Raw genomic sequence first — 27341 nt, 5'->3', positions numbered from 1 at the left:
AACTTTGAATAACATTAAGTTGTGGTTTATAATAATTATTGCGATGGCGGAAACACCACCAGTAGAAGAATCAACACCTTTTATTTCAACCCTTGATTTATTTCTTCTCTCTGCACTGGCAGGTTTTATTGTCTATTGGTTCTTTTTCCGGAAAGATGAAAAACCAAGTGATGAGGAATTTAAAAAGCTTACAGTTGTGTAAGAAAAGTAATTACGTACCTATTGTAACTAAAAAATAAACCTAATCTAGCCAATTTAGCTTGAAATCAGCCGGTTGCATCCCATAAAAAAATAAAAATCACTTGCTAGTCGTTTCTTCTGGATACTATAATTTACTCCCAGAAAAAGAGTGTATATGCTATTAGTCTATTAAGTGCATTTACTTACACCAAATAGAGTCAAAATGGGAAAAAATATTAAAATAAGGTACTTAAAACATGCTGATAAATAAAACAATACACATGTATTTTATCGAAAAAAGTTTGGTTTATCACAGCTGAACTACCTTTATGTACTGGCACACTTGATCATTTTTTTGATATATATTTTATTAAGTTTTTGTCTTTCCTCTGAAACTCAGATTTTTTTTATAAAAAAGAATGATAGGAGCGATATAAGGCACTTGACCTCAAAAGAATTGAAGAGATTAACTTTTTTTTTTTTTTTTTTTTTTAAATGTCTTTGAATTGATTTGTGTATTGGAAAGTCTTTGAAAAACACTTTTTTTTCAAAAGTCTTTGAATTTATTAGATATGAAACCTGCTACAATATTGTGAAGTTAAAGAATTTATTTTTAATCCGTATTAACAGAAACAAGTCGTTTTTTTCATGAAATAACTCACTGTTTGTATGTATTTCATAGCATCAAAGGAAAACAGCTGGACTGTTTGCAGTGACTGTTGCTAGAAAGCTAAAAACTTCTAATGTAGCATAGTGTTTTTAGTTTTAAAGTCATGGATTGTGTGTTGTGGTTTTTATTTTACTGTGTGATGTAAAATAGTTTCAATATAACTTGAAATATAACCTAATGCAATCACAACCCGGATTTAGGTTGTGGCGAAACTTAAATTTCATACTAAGTTTTGTTGTTATTGGGATGTTTACAATTTTTGACAAAACCATAGCCAGGTGTATGCAGATATGTTTGCATTTTGTGAAACATGAGAATATAGCCAATGGTGTAAAATTTTGTACAACTTAATTTGTATACAGTTTTTTATGTTAACTTGTGCAGTATTATGATTTCCAACTATTTAACTATTGGTTATATCCAGTGGTGGGTAGGGATGTTCAAAGTAGAATCCCAAGGTATTCTAGAATAATAGGTTTCGAATCTAGAATAACGAATCCAGAATAGTGAATCCTAGCATATTTTTATTAAATTATTTGAATTATTTAACCTCGTTTTGTTTGGGGAAGGGATTAATCTTAATCTACCCTACAGGGCCCACAATCACAGCAATAAATCGCCCAAACAATTTTCTAACATGTGTACATTATAATAAAAAAATCTCACATATGTTTAGCATTCTTAACAGCTGTCATTTGAAGCAGTTGTATAAACTGTAATATGTCAACTGTCCAGGTTGTTGCCAAAACTTATATTTTTGCCAATGTGAGTACAATGCAACACTGCACACAGAAGTCTTAAGCAATTCAGTCCTGTTTTTTCAAGCATTGTTGGGTCTTAGGGCTTATTTTTTTACTAACGTGATCTGTTATGCAGTCAAAATGTTCTGCAAAGAATACAAAGTTACTATTGACTTAACAATTCTTGACAATTACACTGCGCATAACTGCATAATCTCGCTGAATATTGGCCTAAAGTTGACCTTAAGTAACCCTATAGCGCATTTAGTGGACGGCCAGCACGTTTTACAATGTAAAGTTACTTTTGCAACGTAACGCATTTAGGGAAATTGCGAACTCCGCACCTTGCATTACACGTTAGTCGCTCGCCCAATAACGCTTGATTGACACTTAATTATTAGACAAACGTTATCGCGAGACGCGGTAATTCGTTGCCTGAAAAAAACGCTGACACTGCACTACCAGGTTGCATTTAAAGCAAGCACTGTAAATTGGTCACGGCAGCGACAGGCCAACTTACCACAAGCGTTTGTGCCATTAGGTGCAACAATCCGCGGTAAAACATTAAATTATATTGGTTCCAATTACCCGAAATAAACAGCAGAATTGGATTCGACACTAGCTAGGGATGTTCAAAGTAGAATCTCGAGGTATTCTAGATATAATACGTTTCGAATCTAGAATAACGAATCCAGAATAGCAAATCCTAGTATATTTTTATTAAATTATTTAACCGCAGTTTTGTTTGGGGGAGGGATAATCTTAATATACCCTACAGAGCCCACCATCACAGCAATAAATTGCCCAAACAATTTGCTAACATGTGTAATCGTGTATATTATAATAAAAAACAATCTCCCAAAGTTACTGCACTACATTTAAAGCAAGCAGTATAAATGTGTCGCCGCGGCAACAGGCATTTATCTAAACGTGCCACTCGCGTATGTACAATTAGGCGCAACAATCGGCGGTAAAACATTAAATTATAACAGTTCCAATTACCCGAAATAAATGGTATAATTGGATTCGATATTCTACTTTGAACATCCCTAACACTGGCTTTGGGTCACATAATGCTTGTTTTTCTGCTCCAGTTCAGTTTCTTGCTAGCAGACATTCCCACCTACTAACCACTAGATCAGGGGTGGGCAATTATTTTTAGCCGTGGGCCGCATGAGAAACCTAAAATATTGTGGCGGGCCGGGTCAAATATAGGATTTAAAATACGTACAATATGTCGTCATACTCTGACGGTGTAAGACAAATAATCAATGAATTTGTTAATACGTTTATAGTTGTGCGAAAATGTACAATTTAAAACGGATCTAAAGAAGGTCCCGAAATGTTGCGCGAAGCGCGAAAAGTTTGCGACTATGTGTTTGAAAATGCAAACTTTAATTTAGATGGTACATGAAGCATTCAGCACCGAATATAAAAGTACATTGCTTGATATATTAGCGTTTATTAGGTTGTGGGGTGCGTTGACCCAAAACTTAAGATTAACTTACGTGAAAATTTCACCTGTTTTTTCTTGTTTTTTAAAGCTTTAAGTTACCGATGTGTTACAAAGTTTAACAAACTTAGCCTAATATTTATATACATTTTGAATATTAGGCTAAGTTTGTTAAACTTTCGTTAGATAGAGTGCCGCTGAGCAGAGGAAGCTATTTGTCTGTAAAGTTGCCAAACATTTGCGTGAAACATACGAGAAAGACAGAAGAGATTCATGTGAAGCGCGAAAAGAATTTCCGTTTTAGCATTTAGAACTGGCTAAAAATCGAATTTGGCGGGGTCTTGACAAGATCTGTCACTTGCCCTGGTTTTCGCTTAGCCTATGTATTTTATTGAAAATAAGCTGCGGGCCGGATTAAACTGTTTGGCGGGCCGTATGTTTCCCAGGTCTGCACTAGATGGACAAACATCTACTGTGAGAGAGAAAGATAAATTATAACTGGCATATTTATTTTCACAGGCAACCATCAACACTACAAAGATCTGAATCTTTTGAAGCAGGATTTATTGCTCGTATGAAAAAATCTGTAAGTATGACTGATAATAGTATACTGCAAAAATTGTACAATATAAAATACTTTATGGTGTAGCTCTGCATGCCATATAAGGGACCCCTCCTTCTCGTTAGTGATATTATCGTTTTTTGTTCGTTTTTGTCAGGGTTTTACTCAAGTGGCAATGTTTTGTAGTTAGTTCACTTGTCTTAAGCTAATGCGAAACCAAAATCAAAAGCTGTTTTTCGTCTCCTGTTTTTTTTTGTCGACTTTAAACGCATGATACTTTTTCTCTTTCGTCTTTCATTCAGGTTGGCTGATTAGCAAGGTTGTATTCGCGATTGACAACGCAAGTAACGCCTTCTTACTTTTTTATCATTAAAAACGTTGAGTTAGGCACAGCTAATGTCCCCCCTTGTTTTGTCCATCGGACGGATGTTTTCGTTCCAAGGAAGAGACAGAGCTGTGATTGGCGACTATCTTCGTTACTATTTTCATTATGGTCGGTCTCTGTTAATCTTCTGCAATTACACTGGTCAACAAATTTTAATTTTTTTTTTAAACGAAATAGCAACTATTTTATCTTAGATGTATTTTTGGCGCTGATTTCGAATATACCTTTAGTTTTTCTCTAGCACATCACATTTTTTAAATATCGTTAAATTTAAATTTTCCGAAAAAACGCATTGAAAACAACACACAGCTGTGATTTAGTTTTTCTCTAGCACATCACATTTTTAAACTATTGTTAAATTTAAATTTTCCGAAAAAACGCATTGAAAACAACACACAGCTGTGATAAATGGCCCTTTAAAATGTCTGACATAAAACTTTTCTATACACATAACTCAAGTCATCACCAACGTACTTCTATGATGGAATTTTCAAGTATTTTCCTCTTAAAATCTTTCTGAAGGGGTTTTATAGCTTAAAATGTCAATTTTTTTGTCACTAACTGAAACTAGGTGTGCAGAAAATGCTCTTGAACATCAAACGGAAAAGAATGCAATTTGCATTTTCTAAAAAGTTAGCACACAGTCACTGAATACCAGCCAAGCCTGTATTACCCCATTTTTACATTGGCGTACTTTGATATTTTATCAATATTTTGTTCCATTAAGATTCCTTTCGTTTTGTTTAGCTTAGTAGTGAAAACTTTTTTTTATAGAGAAATGCTAAACATAGAGCTCCATTTTTCTAATCCTCAAGCAGGAAAATTTTCTAAGAAGGGAAACGTTTGTGATATCAGCCACTTACGGTTCTAATAGGCTTATAGTCAGTCTCTTAGTAATGCAGTTGGTAGGACAACTGTTGTAGCAAAACGACCACCTACTGTTGGCTGTCTGAGTTTTATTTCCGTTATGTATTAATACTACGTCAATCTCAAGCAAGTGATTTTATTTTAATCCTAATACAAGCAGTTTTGAATTTTTGTTTGAAAAAAAACATGCATCTACAGTAAGGCTGTTTAAATCTGTCTGGCTTTCATTTTGTTTTTAAAAACTCCATTCAATCTTCAACTTTATCAGGGAGAATTCATGACTTTCATGAGAAAAAAGTGAAACATGCATTGGGGCATTATGTAGTATAGGTTTCCTTGCTTAATCTAACAGCTTAAGTACATAAGTACAATGGTCCACTTTAATGATATCTGAAGTGATTCATTGCTTGTCGTTGGTCACTCAAATTTAAAAAGGTATATGTAACATATATTTATACCTTTTTAAAAGGTTTTTTTTTTTTTTTTTGGAGATATCAGCAAAAAAACACATAAAATGGTTTGTGAGTCACTTTATATTTGGATTATGTCACGGTGCGTAATTTGCCTATGTTTATAATACAGCTATACATAAAAAAAAATAAAAATGCGAATATTTCAAAAACCTGATGTGCTAGAAAAAAAATAAGGGCATTTTCAGAATCAGTGCCGAAAACACATTAAGGATCAATTGATCACATCTCCGTTTAAAATTTGCTGTTGACCAGTGTTATTTTTACTGTGTATTTCAACTGTTTACATAACATTTTTCTGAAATAAACAGTGTCTTGATTTTCTTTTGGTATTTCTATAATGGATTGTCTTTTTGACATTACAAAAAAATCGACTAAGAATTTTCAATGGTTTTGCTTAAACCCAAAAAAATAGCTGATTTGTGTGTTCGACCTAGTCAGTAAAACATTAAAAACGTGTGGTTGACGACGCCAAGACATGATGGTTGCAGTAGTTTAAACAACAATATGATGCTTAAATCAATGTATTTCTAATAGGTTAAAATTAAAAAATATATATATATTTTTTTTGCATTTTTTATTGATTTTAAACAACGCCCTGAGAATCAAGATTTCAGCGACTATGACTGTACGGTGTATTACAATTGATCCTCCTACCTCCAATCAAAATAGAAGTTAAATGACTAATAAAAATGTACAAGGATTCTATATTCTGGAATGGTTATTATAGATTCAAAACTAATATTTTGGAACATCCCTAACAATAGCACCTATTTAACACATCCAACAGAGTGACCAGCAATATGCAGTATTAACATACTCAGTAATTGTTAGTGTGCAATATTTACAATAAATGTTTTATTTTATTGTTAAAATAATACCTGGTCTTATTTGTTACAGGGAAGAAATATAGCTATACTTTATGGTTCTCAAACTGGCACAGCAGAAGAATTTGCTGGACGTCTAGCTAAAGATGCTCAAAGATATGGAATGAAAGCATTAGTGCTAGACCCTGAAGGTATGAAACCTACAAAATTTGTTCCACAATTGTACAATGGGCATTTTTGTCTCTTTTAAAACTAATTTTAGGCATAGTAAACTTATGTGGAGATAACAAATGTTTTACCATGAAATATATTTTTAAGTGTGTATTTAACCAGCAGAATATAACACAGATACCGTATATGTATTGGGAAGCTATATTTATTTTGGTAAATTTTGTTGACAAAAAGCAGAGATAACTACTGGTAGTATCCAATCACAGCCGATTGAAATGTTATCAGCACAATTATACTCACAACGAAGTGTCTTACTTAGCAAAAACCAATAAAAAATGAGTTGGAAAATAGTAAAATTCAATTAAAATTTAGGATTGTTTTTCTTACAAATTCAGCAAAAGTTAAAATTATTGTAGGTATTTTAACTTAGTTAATAATACTGGTCAACAAATTTTCACTTTTTTTAATCGAGATTGTGAGTATTTCATCTTAGATGTATTTTTCTAGCTGATTTCGAATATACCTTTAGTTTTTCTCTAGCACATCACATTTTTAAAATATTGTCAAATTTAAATTTTCCGAAAAAACGCATTGAAAACAATGCAGAGCTGTGATACACGGCCCTTTAAATCGACTGACATAAAACTTTTTTATACACATAACTAAAATCATTACCATAGAACTTCTATGATAGAAATTTTCACTATTTCCTCTTTTAAAATCATTGGTGACACGATTTTATTGCCTAAAAATGTTGATTTTGTTTGTCACGAACTGAACCCAGGCTTTCTGGAAAAACATTCAACTAAGTTTGCAGAAAATGCACTTTGAGGGACATACATAACCCATCTATATGCTAAGCTAAGCAGATCATCAACACCGAATGGAAAATAATGCAATTTGCACTTTCTAAAATGTTAGCACACAGTCGCTAAATGCCAGCCAAGCGCATAATTCCACATTTTTACAATGTTTACAATGTTTCCTAATATTTTGTTCCATCAGGATTCCTTTCATTTTGCTTAGCTTAGTAGCGAAAACTTTTTGTAGAGAAATGCTAAACATAGAGCTCCACTTTTCTATTCCTCAAGCAAAAAAATTTTCTAAGAGGCGTAGGCTATAGCGTTTGTGATATCAGCCACTTACGGTTCTCTTATAGACTTTCTCTAAGTAATGCAGTTTTGGTAGCACGGCTGTTGTAGCAAAAAGGACCATCTACTGTAGGTTGTCTGAGTTTTATTTCCGTTATGTATTAATACTAACACCAATTTTAAGCAAGTGGTTTTATTTTAATTCTAATACAAGCAGTCCTGACAATATGCATCTCTAGTAAGACTGTTTAAATCTGTCTGGAAAACAGAATTGGTTTTAAACTTTTGTTTTGTTCTTATTCAATGTTCAACTTTATCGAGGAGAACTCTTGACTTTCATAAGGATGAAGTGAAACACGCGTTGGGGCATTATGTGGTATAGGTCTCCTTGCTTAAGTACAATTGTCCAACTTAATGATATCTGAAGTGATTCATTGCTTGTCGTTGGCAACTCAAATTTGAAGAGTATATGTAACAACATCACAATCCTGATTTAAATCTGGTATTACCGGACATTTATTTCGATTTTTTCTGTTGTAGTGCTACGAGAAGTTGTTTTAAGAACATGTACACTCAGCTCGGATGCTGTTTTTACATCTGGAAATTAACTACTTAATTACAAAAATCGTTAATAAAAGATCTTTTCTATATTATTTTTTTAGAGATATCAACAAAAAACAGATAAAATGGTGTGCGAGTCACATTATAGTTGGATTATGTCACAGTGCGCATTTTGCCTATGTTAATATTACAGCAGTACATTAAAAAAATTAAAATGCGAATATTTTAAAAACCTGATGTACTGGAGAAAAAATCATTTCAGAATCAGCTCCGAAAACACATTAAGAATCAATCTATCACATCTTCGTTTAAAATTTGCTGTTGACCAGTGATGCACTGTATTGAATGCGGTTAAATGTTTTATATTTATTGGTTTGGTTTGGTGCCTAAAGAATAATATTAGTGTCTGGGCGTCTACATCAGGGGTTACCAAATGTTTATAGAATCCGAGTCTACTGGCTGTTAAACAGTCTGGAAAACACGGCCAAGCAAGCAAGATAAGAGTAGATGACTAAACTGCTAATTTAGAACCACATGGCTGTAATGTACATGTTATGGATGTGAGTGGAGTGTAACAATGAAAATTAAACATTAAGAATATAAAAATTGTTTTAAAAAGTTTACCTGACGAACATTTCAGTCAATCAAATTGATAATAACCGTAATTTGGGAAACATGCTGCATGCGGTGAGAATTAAACCTACAGGCCTAATTTGTCATGTTTGGTGTAGATTGCTGACCACTGGTAATAGCATTTTTTGTGTTTTGACAGTTTTTGTCCTGCTTAGCTGATACTTTTTAAATTATAAAAACAGGGATGCATATTCGGAGTTAGCTCATGACTCCGTGAAATAGTTTTGTTGCGCTAGAGGGATTGCGCAAAACCAAATTGTTAAACGTAAAAAGGCCAAATACGCTCCACAGAGACCGCTTTTTGGTCTTAACCTTTTGTTAGTCTGAGAATCGCCCCTACCTGACGGACCACCTAATCACTGCTTACAAAGCATTGTAAATTCTATAAAACTTTTTGCCAAACGCAAGAAATATTAATTATTTCGCAAACTACTCATGTTTTTCTTAACTCTTAAATATAATTGGAAATTATTGTTGGTGTGGTTTGTCCATCGGACGTATGTTTTCCTTGCAAGGTAGAGATGGAGCAATATGCGCGTGAGAGCACGAGAGGTGTTGCATATTCTTAATTAATTTTTCCGAAACATAAAAATGTGTCTTTTTATTTGGAGTATTGGGCTGCCGATTGTGCGGCGGAACTTCAGTAGCCAAGTGTAGCAAGATTTGCCCACCTAATGGTCAAAGCAATTATCGCACCTTTTGCAGCGGTTTTAACAGTACGCAATATATACTGTTAAACAAGTTACAGATTTTTCTTTCGTTGATACCTTTTCTTTTGTTGCGTCTTTCCTGTTTATAATGACATATATTCAGACTGGTCATTTAGTTGATCCATGTAGGACACACATACAACATTGCAACTTAGCCCGGACAAAATATTTTGGAAACCCTTTTGTCCACCAAATAGCTCAAATAAACTGATAAAGGTCCTTTTTTGTGATATGTAGCTCAAATAAAACTATTTCGGGCTCTTTTTGTACACATGCGCTCAATTAATTTGAGCACTTTTTGGTTTTATGTAGTTCAAAAAAAAAACTAATTTGGGCACTTTTTTGGTTCTTAAGTAGCTTGAAAAATCTAATTTGGACACTTTTTTGACCATACGTAGCTCTGAAAATCTAATTTGGACACTTTTTTGACCATGCGTAGCTCAGAAAAAAATAATTTAGGCACTTTTTTGGTCCTAATATAGCTCAGAAAAAAGTAGTTAAGCAAACTCAAATAAAACTAACCGCGGAACTTTTTTGTCCGTATGTAGCTCGGATAATACCTATTTAGGCACTTGTTTGTCCATACGTAGCTTGGTGCCGAACTTTTTTGTCCGTATGTAGCTCGGATAATACCTATTTAGGCACTTGTTTGTCCATACGTAGCTTGGTTAAAACTAATTTTGGCACTTTTTCGAAACTTTGGTGAAGTAAAACTGAGATACTTACAGTATTATATTTAATAATCCTTGCAAATAGTGATAATGTGGGCTCCAGGAGAAGACTGGAGATCTTGGCCCGAATTATTATTAGACCAGAATAATTTAACAACAATTTTGCTTTGCTAGTAATTATCAAGCTACATTACAGTTCCTTTAATAGTGTACCAAACAGTTTTATTTCATTTGTTTTTGACAGAAATTAATATTGATGATCTGCCCCAACTAGCTGATATAGAGAATTCATTGGTAATCTTCTGTATGGCAACTTATGGTGAGGGCGACCCAACTGACAATGCTCAAGATTTTTATGACTGGTTGCAACAAGGAGAAGTCAAAGTACCTGGATTAAGATTTGCTGTAAGTTACCATTCAGTTAAAATATCAGACTTTTTGTTAGACTAAACAAATACCTAGTCAACCCTAATGAGTTTGAGTTGGGTAGTTCTAATATATGTATCATTTTTATATTCCTTACCTTGTACCTAAGTAGTTTTTGTATAACTATTTGTTAAGTTTATGACAATCATTTATATAATTATGTCAATTTTTTTTATGAAAAAGTAGTTTTTGTATAACTATTTGTTAAGTTTATGACAATCATTTATATATGCCAATTTTTTTTTTTTTTTTTATGAAACTGAGCAAATAGCATTGTTTTATAACATTTTTCTTTTGCTTCAAATAAAATAAGTAAATACCTTCTATCTTAGTTGGTTGCATAGCATGGTAAAATTTTATTTTGGCAACACTTTTATATTTGATTGTTTAATGTGTTAAACACTGTCACAGTACCCGTGGCTACCAGGTCGCCCGCAAGTATCATATGAAGTGCTTGTAGAGCTGTAGGACAGTTCTAAAAATGGCAAATTTCTTTAATTTCAATATGACTCCAATTACCAACGCAAATTGAATGTCCTTCTACTTTCTTAGGAATTTACATGAGAATGTGTATAAATTGAACTAAATTAATTACGTGGGTGCCTAAAAAATGTTTAAAAAACTAAGGGATATAATTGCGTTAAGGTTTAAACACACCTGTGCAAACTACTTAGCGCTACTGCAATTAAAATATCTGACGATTCAACATCTTGTTTTATAATAAAATCCAGTTTTGTCAGTAGATCAACATAAAAGATTAATGTCTAATGTACATACATTATTTCACAAGGTTCTGTCATTACCAGAAAAAATATAACTTTCTGCACCAAGACTGTAAATCAGGGGTCGGCAACATTTTCTAGTCTCGGGCACCAACCAAACTCAGAAAGGTCTCTGTGGGCCACACAATATGTTAACTAAGAATTGTGTTATTAAAATGTTAGAACAACTGTGAATCAGACGGACCTTGGATTTATTTTGCACTATAAAACGTGTTTAATTATATTTTAGGAGGCAGTAACAAATTGTTGGCACGGAACGCAAAAAAATCCGTTAGTTTGGTTTAAAAATAGAGTCCACACGTCGTCATCCATTCTACTAATGAAACGTGTAATAAAACTACTTTGAGAAAATGCGTAAGTCCAGGCGTACCTGGCGAGCAAAGCGAGCACAATTATTGGGTATACCGATATTTCTTGCTAGTTTTTGTTACTTTGCCAACAAAAGACTTAAAAAATGTTAAAAATATATTTATGTCCAATATTTTTCAATATGTTTTCCGTTGTCCGCGACGCACTTGGCAGCCTTCCATGGCATAGCTCTAAAGAAGCATTTATATAGTTCAAAAGACAGCATCAAAGTACAACAAGCCAGACGTAGAAAGACGATTCATTCGCGCCTCGCGCAAAAAATTTTTCCACGTAATTAGTTAAAATAGTCAAAAAGTTTTTGAAATAGACCTGTGTTTATTTGAAATAGACTAGTGTCTTTCAGAGAGGTGGCGGGCCGTTGGTTTCCAAACCCTGCCTTAAATAAACAAACATTTTGCCGCGTATAAAACGGTGAAACGAAACAACAACCAACAACTTTACATAATAAAGCCAATTGTAAAGCCAGAAGTTGGCAATACTACTACAAGTTAGCAATATTGTGAAAACTACTACAAGTTCGCAATATTAAAGTTGCCATTTAAGGTTAAATGTTACCAACAGTGCTGTTAGTTACTATTTTTGCGTAAACATTTTTATAAAATTTTGCAAAGAGTACCTTTATGTAACGCCCCCTTATGTGCGTTTAGCCCCCCCATTGAGAAAAGGACCCGAAACGCCCTCTTGTAACTTGCCAACGCCCACAAGAGGGGCGGTACCGCCCACGTTGGGAACCTCTGGTTTAGAGTTTTAACCATTTTGTATTTTATTTTTCATTCTGATATACATAGTGACAAAGTGTTTTGCAAATGGTGTTTTTTATAAAGCTTATAACTAGGGATGCTCAAAGTAGAATATCGAATCCTTGGATTCGAATCCAGATGGGATTCGAATCCAATTCTGCCATTTATTTCGGGTAATTGGAACCGATATAATTTAATGTTTTACCGCGGATTGCCGCGCCTAATTGCACAAACGCGTGTGGTAAGTTGGCCTGTCGCCGCGGCGACCAATTTATAGTGCTTGCTTTAAATGTAACCTCGTAGTGCAGTGTCAGCGTTTTTTCAGGCGACCAATTACCGCGTCTCGCGATAACGTTCGTCTAATAATTAAGTGTCAATCAAGCGTTATTGGGCGAGCGGCTAACGTGTAATGTCAGGTGTGGAGTTCGCAATATCCCTAAATGCGTTAAGTTGCAAAAGTAACATAGCGTTGCAAAACGTGCTGGCCGTCCACAAAATGCGCTATGGGGTTACTTCAGGTCAACTTTAGGCCAATATTCAGGGAAGTTATGCACAACGTAATTGTCAAGAATTCGTTATGTCAATAATAACTTTGTATTCTTTGCAGTACATCATTTGACTGCATAACAGATCATGTTAGTCAAAAAAGAAGCAATAAGACTTAACAATGCTTTCAAAATCAGGACCGAATTGCTTAAGACTTCTGTGTGGAGTGTTGCATTTTCTCACTATTGGCAAAAATATAAGTTTTGGACACAACCTGGACAGTTGACATATTACAGTTTACAGAACGGCTTCAGATGACAGTTGTTAAGAATGTTAAACATATGAGAGAGTTTTTTAATTATAATGTACACATGTTAGAAAATTGTTTGGGCGATTTATTGCTGTGATTGTGGGCCCTGTAGGGTAGATTAAGAATAATCCCTTCCCCAAACAAAATCGAGGTTAAATAATTTAATAAAAATATACTAGGATTCGCTATTCTGGATTCGTTATTCTAGATTCGAAACCTATTATTCTAGAATACCTTGGGATTCTACTTTGAACATCCCTACTTATAACAAATAATTAAAAAATTAAAAAAAAAATTAAAAAACCTACTATCCTATAATACCTTAGTAAGCATTCAAATTTGCAGATAGAAAAGGTGATTATCATGTTAAATGATTAGGTATTTGGACTTGGAAATAAGACCTATGAACATTACAACTACATGGGAGAGTATGTTGACAAGAGATTAACTGAACTTGGAGGTGAAAGAGTCTATGAATTGGGTCTTGGAGATGATGATACCAAGTAAAATATTTTGATGATACCAATAAATTTTTTTTGATGATGATACCAACATTTTTTATTTGATTTGTAATGTTTATTTTTTCGTTAAATGACCAACACATTTTATTCTATTTGATGTATAGCATTGAGGAGGATTTTGTAACATGGAAGGAGGGATTTTGGCCAGCTGTTTGTCAAAAGTTTGGTGTTGAGGCATCTGTAGAAGATGGCTCATTCCGAGCTTACAACTATGTTAAATATAATGATGGAGAAATAGACCCAAACACTGTGTACACAGGAGAAGTGGCCAGATTGCACTCCAATCAAAATCAGCGCCCGTTAGTTCTTCTTTTTAATTTAGTTAAATGGATTACTATTAAAATAGTTAAATGGATTATTATTAAAATAAAATAGAAATGTTTTTCATCTGAAAGGAAAAAGCATAGGACATTTTGAAAGAGTGTAGTAATGTGTACAATTACACTTAGAAAACATTTACCTAAAATACAGTGTTAGTAAATGCTAACAACCAGAATCAATGACGCTTAACTAAAATAAAATTTTATTAAAAAACAATTAAATAATTCAATCCGGATAATTTGTTTGTTGGTCTGTGTCATAAGAAAAATAGTAATTTACCTTAATACTGTGTTTTTTATCTTTTAAGACCGTATGATCCAAAGAATCCATTCCTTGCCACTGTAAAGGTAAACAGGGAATTGCACACTGGTGGCGATCGATCATGCATGCACATAGAGTTTGACATTTCTGGTGCAAGAATCAGGTAAAACATGATTTATTTTTGTAGTAAAAATAATTTCTATTTTCACAGTTTGTGTTTAATATGTAGCTCTGGATTGCAGTATGAACATAATATGTTAGATAGAAAAATACTTAGTGAACAGGCTAGTGTTAAGACCATCCCAATTTTAGCTTGCTCAATTAGATTACTCATTATACTGCCAACAGTACTTTGCAGGGTTCTGCACAGCAAATTTCGACATAATTTTTTTACCCATATGAGATATATTCAATAAGAGGTATTCTGACCTGATCACTCTCCCAAGTCATTGGATATGTCTTACAATCAGGCTCAAATTTATATTCAAATTGATAATTTTTAATTTACAACATGTATAACCAATGCCGAATCTTATTATTTTGTAAAGAATCAATTTTTTTTAAATGGAACATAAGTTTATTTTTTTTATTTCCAAATGCAAATATGGAGTAACTTTGATTACCTCAATGTTTATAATTAATAGCAAGTTATTTACTATAGAAGAATCACAAAAGTAAAAAAATACATTATGATGTTCATATAAAGTTCTTGTGTTGCTGAATCAAGTTGTTGTTTTTTTCCTATGGATATATATTTTGCTTACTGTTTTACTAAAAAATCAAGCTTTTAATAAATGTGTGGAACAATACTATAGGATCATGCTGCATACTTTCTCAAATCAATGTATACTGGCCAAGTATTTAATCTTTTGCCTAACGGAATAAGGGGAAAATTACATGTTGGTAGTATAATAATAGGCAACTTTAACATTAAGTTGTACATGTTTTAAATTTTTGGAATAAAATTTCTTACAATACATGTTTATGTAATACCACCGATCATGATACATACAACTAGAAAGTACAAGCAGGTGCTAACATAAGTGTTGATATAGTGAGTCATCAACTTTATTTTTTTGTTTTCTGCCACGTTTTCGCAACAAACAAGATTTTTTTTTGCCAAATGCAAATTATATTCCCACTATGGCAAGCGGGCGATTTATAACCATTGAGTTGCCTAGACACTTGTTACATTGCTTTATGTATGCATCTTGAATATATACATTGTATAAAATCAGTTAATTTATTACATATGCCAAAGTACTTTGTTGCCTAATGCCTAATTTAGCATTTAAAGATTTATGCAATGCATTTAAAAAAAAGTGTAAGTGCGCTACTAAATCGTGGGCAATCCCAGGCATCAAGTATTGTATTTATTTCAAATAAGGTTTGTAAAAATCTTGGGATAAACCTAATGATGTAAACTTTATTTTATGTCAAATATTTGCTGTGTAACAAAGTAAGGGTTGGATACCAAAAACTCTTATGATTAGGTATTTGCTGATTATGTTGGTTTTAGATACGAAGCTGGTGACCATGTTGCAGTGTACCCCACCAATTGTGCTGATATGGTGGACAAGATTGGCAAGAGACTTAAAGTGGATTTGGAGACATTATTTACCCTTAATAACGTAGATGGTATGTTATATTTTAATTTATGGTAATCTATAGTCATTTTTCCAAATTGCTCCAAGCATTACACAAGACCTGCGAATGCAAACCAATGCAGTTTTCTAATAAAAATTAAGTTCAACAAAAAGACAATTAAAGCATCCACTAAACAGTTTTTAAACATCAGTATTATATTCCATTTTCCGGACGTACATTAGGCATCACCAGGGTACATATTTTTTTTCAACCTATTAGGGATACATTGATTTCAACAACACATCGTTGTATGAATGTTTTTGGTGTTTTACTGACGACTGGTGGAACACCAATCAGTATTTTTGGAGGTTATTTAAAACTCTTAGTTTATTATTTTTGGAATAAAAAAGAGAGATCATTTTTAGCTACTTTATCTTAGAAATATAATCTTATTATGTTGATCATTATTTGCAGTAAAGGTTTGCCAATTCCGCTTAAATTTTTAACTTTAAACCAGCAATGGAGTACAATGTCATTTTCAATATACTGTTGTGTTCAGGTGACAACCAATCATTTAGAATTAGTACTCTTATTACAGATAGTTATGCAGATGGCCAAAAAACAATTTATAAGAGTATTCATGTTGCATAACAAAAACCTGCTATTGTCCATACATTTTTACTATAGGGGTCTCAAGTTTTCAATGTGAGAAGATCATTAAAAACTGAAAAATTTTTAACTAGAAATACAAAAAAAATGGATAAAAACTTTACTAGAGAAACAAAAATATGTATTATGGGGTTTCATTTAAATACAAATTTTGTAATTTTTTCAAACCTGTTTTATGCCACTTTTTGCACCAAGCACATTTACATGCAGAATTTTGATTTACTACTGTGGATTCATATTGTTTAAGCCCGTATAACTTTTGACTTAAAATCTAGCGTAAATATGCTGACTGTAACTCATTTATAAAACCGAGTCCAATTTTGTTTGACAACCCATTTCAGTCAAATTACTTCTGGAGTGAAATACCCCATTTGCTATTCCTTTTTATATAATCCTTTGCTACTATGCATTACTTTTGGCAGAAACCTGCACAACTGATACAGGCCAGACTAACTATTGTTTATAATAGTAAAAGTGTAACTTTATTCGTTATAATCCAGTCACATCATGTGCTAGAATGACAACACTTAACTTACACACATTTTTGTAATCCAGACGGCAAAACAAGGAAAGAGGACACCAACATATTTTTACTGTTTGTAATTTTGCTGGTTGTGCTTAGTTTTAAATCATTTTTATGGCTGCAATCCTGGTTAGCTACCACCACTCACAAGACCCAAGCGTACTTTTCAATAGATTTGATATTATAAAGCCAAATGCAAAACCTCAAAAGAAATATTGAAAAGTAAATTTGTTTTATGATTCATCCATTAGCTTAATACATTTTTAACAACTTTGTAAGTGTTTTTTGTTTCGCCCTGCATTGTATATTACAAAAACATTTTACACTAAAAGCTTTTCATCGTTATGCGTTTAATTGTATGAAACAATGGTTTGTTTTTTCTCATTTGGAACAAAGTTTATTGATTTTGTTGAATTATTTTCTAAATGGCCAAAGTTTTGTTGATCATACCAAGGCCTAAGGCAGGGGCGTGCAACCTTTTATACTGCCGGGCCAAATATGTGTATTCTGATTAGACCTGTTATTGCAGTGGTCGGCAAACTTTTTGTTGCGGCCCGAAGTAGTCTTTTCAGAGCTACTTAAAGGTCCACTATGTAAAACCACTACGAAAACAGTGGCGGATTCAGGGGGATATTTGGTTTTTAGGTGAAATATAAAAAAGAATATACGTGCGAATCGCGAAAAATTTGCGTTTACATAGAGTTCCACATTGTATTACAAAGCATACAAATTTTGTCATTTCTACTCAAATATCCCACTTCATATTTGGAGGGTAGAAAGCCAACAAAATTACCTTTCATTTAAGCTAAGTTGCAAAAAAATCAAAGTAGAGTATTTTTCGCTATAAGCGCTCAAAGTTTTGTCATGCATGACTGATCACAAATTGTCATGTGTGAAACTAGCCACTTGGTGGCCTGTAGTGATACAAAATCAAACAACAATATATATTTTCAGAATCTCCTTACTTTGAAGAACTGATATGCATTGTAATTTTTAAGTTACCATTTAAAACACCTTCATAATAGGTCAAACAAAATTTGCAGTTAATTTTTATGCATGAGCGATCACGAAAAAGCCTGAAAAAGGCCTATTTTCAATCGCTGATATCTCAAAAAGTACTTGACAGATTTCGGTAAAATTGGCATCACTTTTCATAGAATTGCACGGAGATTAATATACATATGAAATTTTTAAAAAATCTTCGACATATGGTGCCACCACTGTACCAGTCGCAATGGAATGACCCAGTTTGTAGTTTTATTTTGTTAGCAGGTGATGTTCTATATTCTAATTCTAATAAACTAAAAATGTACATGCTATATAAGGCGACCTAGACTAAGGAACAATCAGGAAGTTTCAATATTTTAACAGTTACCTGAATGTTTAGTGGTGTGGGCCAAAAATCAAAGCACGCCGCGGGCTGCAGGTTGCACACCCCTGGCCTAAGGTATAGTTTTTTGCAACACCTAAATAACAAACCACAAGTAACAGTAACCGGGCACCTTATAAAAGCCAAACCTGAATCACTGGCTTAATCCGGATTTTGCGCAGTCATTATAAAGCCTGTAGTAAAGTTTAAATTCACCACCAAATTTCTTAAAGGTCAAACATAACTGACTGAGCAGTTCAAATCTATTTGAGGAAAAAAAATACCATTGATTTTTGCTGGTTCTATGTGCAACTTAATTAAAAAGTAACATACTACAATTTCACAATTCGTGATTGGTAATAGCCTTTCCCGAAGCACCCATCACAATACAGGTTTGTTTGACCAACTTTTCGACAACTAGCCACATTACAGGGCGGCTAATTTTATTATGTGTAACATAATATAGATTTTTTTAAAGGAATCAAAGTGATTTAATTCTCTTTTAGTTGAATTTAAATGTTAAAATTACCCAAATTGTCTTTGAGTTATTACTCAGAGCTTTGAAAACTTTATTTATAATGTTATTTTTTAAACTCATTTGGGTACTTTTTGTCCATTTGTATATCAAACAAAACTTATTTGGGCACTTTTTTGGCTACTTTTTTGTCTGTACATAGATCGAATAAGACTAATTTGGACACTTCTTATCCTACGTAGCTCGTATAAACTGTTATGTGTATTTTTTTGCCCATACATAGCTTTAAAAAAAACTAATTTGGCCACTTCTTTGTCCATACGTTGCTTGAGTAAAACTAATTTGAGCACTTTTTTGTTCGTACATAGCTTGAATAAAATTATTTTGGGCACTTTTTGTCCACATTTAGCTTAAAAACAATTATTAGGGCACTTTTTTTTAGCTCTGATAAAATTTGAGCACTTTTTTGTCCATAAATATTTCAAATAAAATTCACTAGCACTTTTTTGTTAGTGCAATTTGGGCACTTTTTTGTTAGTACATAGCTCAGATAAACTCAATTGAGAACTCTTTCGTCCGCATGTAGCTCCGATAATATGCATTTGGGCACTTTTTTGTTGGCATGTAGCTGGGTAAACTAAAGTAGACACTTTTTGTCTGCACATAGCTTGGATAAAACCAATTTGGACACTTTTTTAAACTTATTGAAGTAAACCAGGGGTACATAAAGTATTATAATATCGCCAATTGGATAAAACACTGTTTAAAATAAGACCACAAATGAATTAATAGCTAATAGTTGGAAAAGTTATAAATCTGAAGAAGGCCTAAACCTGCCAAAATAAGACATAAACAATCAAAATAAGTTCCGAACCTTTTCCTCCCCCTAAACCCCACTGTTTATCATCGCTAACTCTATAAAGAAGCTCAAATTCTAACCCCACCTATTACTTATTAGGGTAAGTGCCAAATCAGCAGCAAAAAGTAACACAAATGCAATATACAACAATCAAATTGTATGTATAATGTGCAAATCTTGAGATAAATTTTATTGAAAAACACTTCATTTTATTCCAAGATATTTAAAAAGAGTCCAAGTCAAGTTATTGGTCCAAAAGACTTAAGTGTAAATAGCATTGTTGTGATAAGCTAATCAGAGCAGGTGAGTTCGCCTTATGTGTAGGGATGTTCAAAGTAGAATCCCAAGGTATTCTAGAATAATAGGTTTCGAATCTAGAATAACGAATCCAGAATAGCGAATCCTAGTATATTTTTATTAAATTAACCTTGATTTTGTTTGGGGAAGGGATTAATCTTAATCTACCCTACAGGGCCCACAATCACAGCAATATATCACCCAAACAATTTGCTAACATACGTATATGATAATAAAAAAATCTCCCATGTATTTAACATTCTTAACAAGTGTCATTTGAAGCAGTTCTGTAAACTGTAATATGTCAACTGTCGAGGTTGTTGTCAAAACTTATATTTTTGCCAATAGTGAGTACAATGAAACACTGTCCACAGAACTCTTTAGCAATTCGGTCCTGTTTTTTAAAGCATTGTTGGGTCTTAGTGCTTCTTTTTTGACTAACATGATCTGTTATGCAGTCAAATAATGTACTGCAAAGAATACAAAGTTACTATTTACTTAACGAATTCTTAACTTTACGTTGTGCATAACTCCTTAACAATTACGTTGTGCATAACTCCTTAACTTCGCTGAATGGCCTAAAGTTGAACTTAAGTAACCCTATAGCGCATTTTGTGGACGGTCAGCACGTTTTACAACGTAATATTACTTTTGCAACTTAACGCATTGCGAACTCCACACCAGACATTACACGTTAGACGCTCGCCCAATAATGCTTGATTGACATCTAATTATTATTTGTGTGTTTTATACAATAACATATAATAAATTAAAAAGTAAAAGGAATATTATGGGCTGTGTTTTGCCCAGATGTGCTTTGTGGCACAGCTACAACATTCAAACACCTTTGGTTGTTAGGTTTTGTTTAATTTCTTGAAGAGGTAAAAAAGTTGATAAAAATCTACTCTGCTTATAACTTCCCCATTTTCACGATTAATTATGTTCACAATACACAATTTTAAATAAATCTTTCTAACGTTGTAGTTGTAAAGACGTAGGCTCGAGCTGTGTTTGTTAACCATAATGACTAATGGCATATATACTGGTATTATTGCTCGCTTAATAAGATAAGTCGGAAGACAAATGAAATAAATAAAGCCCTATATTGGATTTTTTTAATCGCTGCACCGTATTTTAGCATTACATGTCATTGCAAAGTCTGAAATCATTTTGACGCCTATTTACCACACAAGTGTAAAACTGACTTATATTAATGCGATTTTTATATTTTGGTTTTGTACTGGTAGTCGGTGCAGAAGAACACCTTTGGCAGATGGTATGCTCCCATGCTGAAATTCATTCAATAAACTGTTCTGCACACCCACATTCGGTACCTCTGTACATATTTTACCTAGTAAAAATTGGTTTATTTTTTTGCATTTGTAGAGGATTCCAGCAAGCGCCATCCGTTTCCTTGTCCTACAACTTTTCGAACAGCTCTTATGCATTACCTTGATATCTCCCATCCACTCCGTACAAACATCCTGCAGGAGTTTTCTGAGTACTGCCATGATGAAAAGGACAAAAAATTCCTTAAACTTCTCTCTTCAGCTACCCCAGAGGGGAAGGTATGAAAATAAGGACAACAAAAATTCTGAAATTGCATAATTGTTTAGTTATTTGGTGACAGCAATTTTTTTTTAATTTTACTTCACTGGTTTTGTTTTATTTTTCTACAATCCAAACTATTTCTGTGCTGCTTGTGTTGCATGTTGCAATATGTCAATTTAATATTTTTCCTATAGCTGGTGTTTCAATTGAGGTTAAGTCTTGAAGTCATTAGTTAGTAATTATGAATTGTGTTGTTCAGGACAAAGATTTATAAGAAAATAGTGGAAAAACAAACAAACAGTATTAAGTTTTATGCTGCCTAAAATAATTCAATCGAGAAATCTTACTCAAAGTTACTTTTAAAACAACACAGATTTAATACTATTTTTTCGTTAAAATATTGGTTAGTAATAATAATATTAGGATGAGTCTGTATAATTGGGTGTGCTGTGCTTCACAAATGCAGTTTATCTGGCAGACAGATTGCAGATATTACAAACATTACATCTTTTTACTGCCTGTTATTATAAGTTGTACAAGAGGTGATCTTATGTCATCACTTATCTGTACAGAATTGCGCTGTTTATATCCAACTGCAGAATAGCAGATTTTGCTAAACAAAAGGCAGGAATTCAGTCTTCCTGTTGAACATGTAAACTGTCCCATCACCTCTGTTTTAGCAAGTGGAAATCCTTGTTTATCATGGTTCTTATCTCTGATTTAAGTGGTAGTGGTGATAATATTGTATCCACAAACCAGGAAGCGTTTGCTGCTGTTGTTTCCTGTTGACCCTGCAGTGAGGTTAATATGTGAGATGATGGATGTACATATCGCTGCTGGGGAATATGTTTTTTACTTTATCTTTTTATGAAAAAAAAATTTTTTTTTTTAGAAAGAATACCAGTCTTGGGTAATGGACAGCCGTCGTAACTTACTGGCTATTCTTGAAGATATACCTTCTTGTTACCCGCCCATGGACCACATTTGTGAACTACTGCCCAGGTTGCAAGCACGTTACTACTCAATTGCAAGCTCACCAAAGGTATTAAAAAACCAAAACACTCTTGGTTGCTGTAAATGTATTTTTTGTTTGTTGAGCATGGATGATACTATCATACAGTGGCGTATCCAGGGGACGTTTCCCCTTTTTTTGTAAGGGATGTTATCGTTTTTTGACCAACGCTAGTTTGACAACACTAAGTCAAACCTCCTTTCTTTTTTGTTGCTAAACAACGTGACATAGTTCTCGTCACTATTTTATGACGTCATTATTTATTAACGTCAGACGGAAATTAGGGAAATTCTCTATGTTGAAAATTCGGGACCCCCTTTTTGATTTACTGGATACGCCCCTGCTATCATAAAGTACCCCCAGACAGTACCTGGCATTTCGTATTTGCTTTTATTTTGTAAAGATTTCTGTAAATAAAAATCATAACAATAAAATATATTGTTTAGTATAATTCCAGGTATCAGTGTTGTATTGACTTAGGTCATTGACTTGACTTGAGTGGATTTAAGTCACTGTTTTTAAATGACTTGATTTGACTTTTAGTTGTTTGACCAAAATGGCTTGACTTGGACTTAAGTAATTTTGTCAAATAACTTGGGATTGAATTATAAGTGATTTTGATTAAAATTTATCTTATTTTTGCACATTAAACACTTTTAGTGCTATATATTGTGTTTCTGATATTTTTTTAGTTAAATTATTGCTTATAATCGGACGAGTTTACCAATTTTAATAGTTTAACAGTTTACTTTTATGTTAATAACATGACTTGAAATGGACTTCCTCTCATAATGACTTGGGCAACCGATGACTTGGACTGGGACTTGACTTGTAATTTTTGCAAAAGATTTGACTTGGACTTAAGTTTTTTTTCAAATAACTTGACTGGGACTTGAGTCTTTTTTAAAATGACTTGTTTACAACACTGATATTTATAACATATTTTGTAACAATTTTTTGTGCAGGAGCATCCTGACAGTATCCATATCTGTGCTGTGGTTGTAGAATATGAGACTCAAGCTGGTCGAACCAACAAGGGCGTAGCAACAACCTGGCTACAGAGCAAGCTCCCTGCAAATGGAAACGGGGACGTCCCCAATCCAAAAGTACCGATCTATGTCAGAAAGTACGTACTTTATTTGTGTTGTGACTCAAGCGCACAAACCTATGTGATTTATTTTTAATATAACATTGGATTTTTTATAAAAAAACATGTGCTTTTCTCTTTAAAACCTAAACTTGGAAGTTTTTTCGTGCTTAATCCACTTGATAAAAAAATATTTTGCTAAAGAACGGATTTTGCTTGTTGTTTATTTTTAGATCTCAATTCCGCCTCCCATTTAAAGTCTCACATCCTGTCATAATGATTGGACCTGGCACTGGACTGGCACCTTTCGTAGGCTTTATACAAGATCGAGCCTTTCATAAAAATGCTGGCAAGGATGTTGGCAAAACTATATTATACTTTGGGTGCAGGAAGCAATCTGAAGATTTTATTTATCGGGAATTGCTTGAGAAATGGTAAGATAAAGCTTTGTGCATGGCAAACAGTTAGTGCTGTCTTACGTTCATACCGGATTCTTATGTTATATGTTATGGATATATATATCACTTCAGCCTGTGGTATACAGTGTTTTCCTAATTTTTTAGCTTGCGGCACACTACTAAATAAAAACAAATTCGCTGCACACTTTTTACAAACTGTACATTTATGTTTACAATACAAATAGGTTATTTTGCAAAATTACAAAAAAGACGCTGCACACGGCCGAGAATCACTTGAGAAAACAGCAATGTGAAATAATGGATTTTTTTAATTTTATGTACTGTGTTTAACAACTTAGTAATAACTTTCTTATAACTTTATTTAGGAATAAGGAGGGCGTTTTGTCGGAGCTTAACCTCGCCTTCTCTCGGGACGCCGACCAGAAAGTTTATGTACAGCATCTCATTTCACAAAACAAACAGTCAGTCTGGAATGTCATCGCAAATCATGGGCATATTTACGTTTGCGGGTTCGTAAAATAAATCCTTAGCATTAATAAAATTTTTAAGTGTTATATGTTAGCTTGATAAATGTTTCTCAAGCTATTAAAATAAATTTATAACTTTTATCGTCGAGATTATGTGTTCTGTTGGAAGGTAAGATGTTGTTGTATAAACACATACTAAACTGTTATATGTTGCTACAAATCCGTGAAGGATATGGAATATGAAGTTACATGTAAGACTAAATTTCACGAAAGTGTACCGGTTTACGAAACTTGTTATCCATAATGCATAAAAGTAAACTTTGTAAAACAAATCTGCGCAAAACATACTGCCTTACGTGGTATAAAACTTATACCTAGGAACAATTACACATTATAAGTGAGTATTTGATAAACGTGGTAAGGGTTGACCTGCCATAATAGTTGTCGAATGTGCACGTCTTCAACTAACGCGACGTGTATTTGCACAAAGCGTTTGGACTTTTGACCTTCGTTTCTAAAAAATGGTGTAAAAGGTCACCTCTTAACAATAAATGAGTGGTGCAGGTCGCATATTGAAAGTAAGTTGCTACTTTTTAGACTAGCTATATCGCGTTGCCATTAAACGCTAATTCATTTTACTCGCATAATAATTCTCCTATTTTGCAGCGATGCTCGCCACATGGCACGCGATGTTCATGATGCAATAGTCGACATTGTGTGCGAATGTGGGGAGAAGTCCAAGCAGCAGGCTGTTGACTTCGTTAAAGCTCTTATGAACAAAGGGAGGTATTCGGCTGATGTGTGGAGCTAAATCACACGTAGGCAAACTGGTTCAAGTTGACTTAGAGTTCAATGTGACCAAAATTAATGATTAATTCCTTTTTCGACAATCATGACACCACACAAGACTTGCTGACGGTAAATTATTGTGTTAGAAGTGCGCTGAAATGTATACTGTGAAAGACGTTTCATGCTTTTATTAAAACCAAATTATTACTTATAATTTCTCTTAATAGTATATGGTTTAACACAGTGCTTTCCAACCTTTGTCAGTTGGCGGCCCACGCTTGATGCAAGTTTATTGTACGACACACAATAACATATGACCAAATTGTTTAGCAATAATTAAAAGTGAAACTAAATTGGAAAGCCTCCATTTTTACTACTGGCGTACGTACCAAAATAATCTCTGCGACAAAACACATTTAATTGTTAGGTATTTGTTACTTTGTTGCATAAATGTTGCCTAATGATAAATGCAATAATTTCCGATCTAATAGAAAACTGTAGCATTTAGAAATGCTTCGCGATCCACTTAAAATAACTTCGCGACCCACTGGTTGGGAAGCACTGGTTTATGATAACTGCGGAATTTTCACAGTAAAATTATGATCGCTTACATTCTAAATTGATTTCCAATCTATTTGAGTTCAGTAATTGCATTTTTATCTTATTCTTGTCGCTATATTCCAGTTTAGAGATTACCTGCTACAAAATTGTGTTGTACTTAGAGAATATAGACAAATTTCCAAAAAAATACTTGTTTCCTATAACTTTTGTTCCTTCGATAAAAATCATCAATAGCGTGAAACTATCGAAACTACGCAATGTTTTCGTGGGACAAATTTCAATAGAATGTTACTCTCCACTTTAAGATTTAAAGAAAAACCCTGTTCGCCACCTTTGTCCCCGATTTCGGTGAATCCCAAGTACGATGAAATGACTAGGCCGTTTAACAAATGTAGTATGCCATAGATCACGAATATAGAATGAACGTTTTACAAGCAGAACGTGCAATTTTCGACATGTTTTAAGCAGCTCCCATCCGGTGATCTTGTTCAGTCCTGTGTTTGCGGTATAAATACGTATGCTGGAACCACAATTTCCTCTTAATAATTGCGTTTGCTGACACTACATTGTGTGACGCGAACACGTAATCTTGTACTGTAAACACTGTACAGAACACCATTAACATGTTCTTTCCTACCTGCTTCTCCGTTTTTTGTTGTGCAGTTGCAACAAGCAAGAGGGTTATTTATTGAATAAACTACATACAGAAAACAAATATTTTTTACCTGATAAGTATTATTATAGTTTTTATTCATGAAAATTTTTGTTGAAAACACCCTAGTTTAGCCCGATAAGAACCGCGGGTATCTTAAACCCTGTAATATTACTCAACATATGTGTGCCCTTGACTATTTGAAAACATCTTCATTTAACTTTCTCCGATTCCGTTTTCAGTATATTGTTAAGATTTTCCTTTAGTTGTGATATTGAACATATACAAATCTTCTATTTGTGTTTATAGTTTTCTGCCTCATCTTGTACATAACCTACATACTAGGCAATATATCTCTAATACTCCATTTTGTTCATAAAAAAAAATTTCTAAAAGAAAGATAATTTATATGTGTGGTGATTTAATTTAGTTGTTATTGCTACAGTTTGTATTGTGTGTGTTATATGACCGTACGATCATAAAGAAGCAGTTATTTGATTTTTTTGAATCTCATAATTAGATCAGAAGTTGGTAGAAGTTTGCTAGCTTCTAAGTCAAAGCAGCAGAAATCGGTAAAAGTAATTTAACTTCAACCGTTATGTTCTCGATCTTATGTTTAGGTTTAAATGATATAAAAAGGATTTGCGTAAAGAAAAAAATGTCATTTTTATAGAAACTATACATTATGTGTGCAAAGCTTTGATTGTATAAAACCGTGAAACGCACGTCGCCGTAACTTCAGCTAAATCCCGAAGTACCTTAACGTTAAGTAAGGTCCCCCCCTGAAAACAAGCTATACAAGTTCTAGGCAAAAAAC

General features: G+C 33.4%; 1 protein-coding gene across 1 annotated transcript; it reads left to right on the top strand.

Annotated features, from left to right (window-relative positions):
* On the top strand, positions 1–27013 carry LOC146140623 (NADPH--cytochrome P450 reductase-like). The gene is made up of 14 exons (XM_083392982.1): positions 1–198; positions 3563–3629; positions 6228–6345; positions 10236–10396; positions 13483–13607; positions 13730–13924; positions 14254–14370; positions 15727–15845; positions 21373–21554; positions 22430–22579; positions 23515–23675; positions 23870–24070; positions 24421–24564; positions 25189–27013. Exons 1-14 carry the CDS (start codon positions 44–46, stop codon positions 25331–25333), a joined length of 2040 nt encoding a protein of 679 aa, XP_083249108.1. The 5' UTR covers positions 1–43; the 3' UTR covers positions 25334–27013.
* Positions 27014–27341: the final 328 nt, after the last annotated feature.

This window comes from Ascidiella aspersa, chromosome 6 (genome assembly GCF_963924565.1).
Source record: "Ascidiella aspersa chromosome 6, kaAscAspe10.2, whole genome shotgun sequence".
Classification (NCBI taxonomy): domain Eukaryota; kingdom Metazoa; phylum Chordata; class Ascidiacea; order Phlebobranchia; family Ascidiidae; genus Ascidiella; species Ascidiella aspersa.
This window is presented reverse-complemented; position numbering and strand designations above follow the sequence as displayed.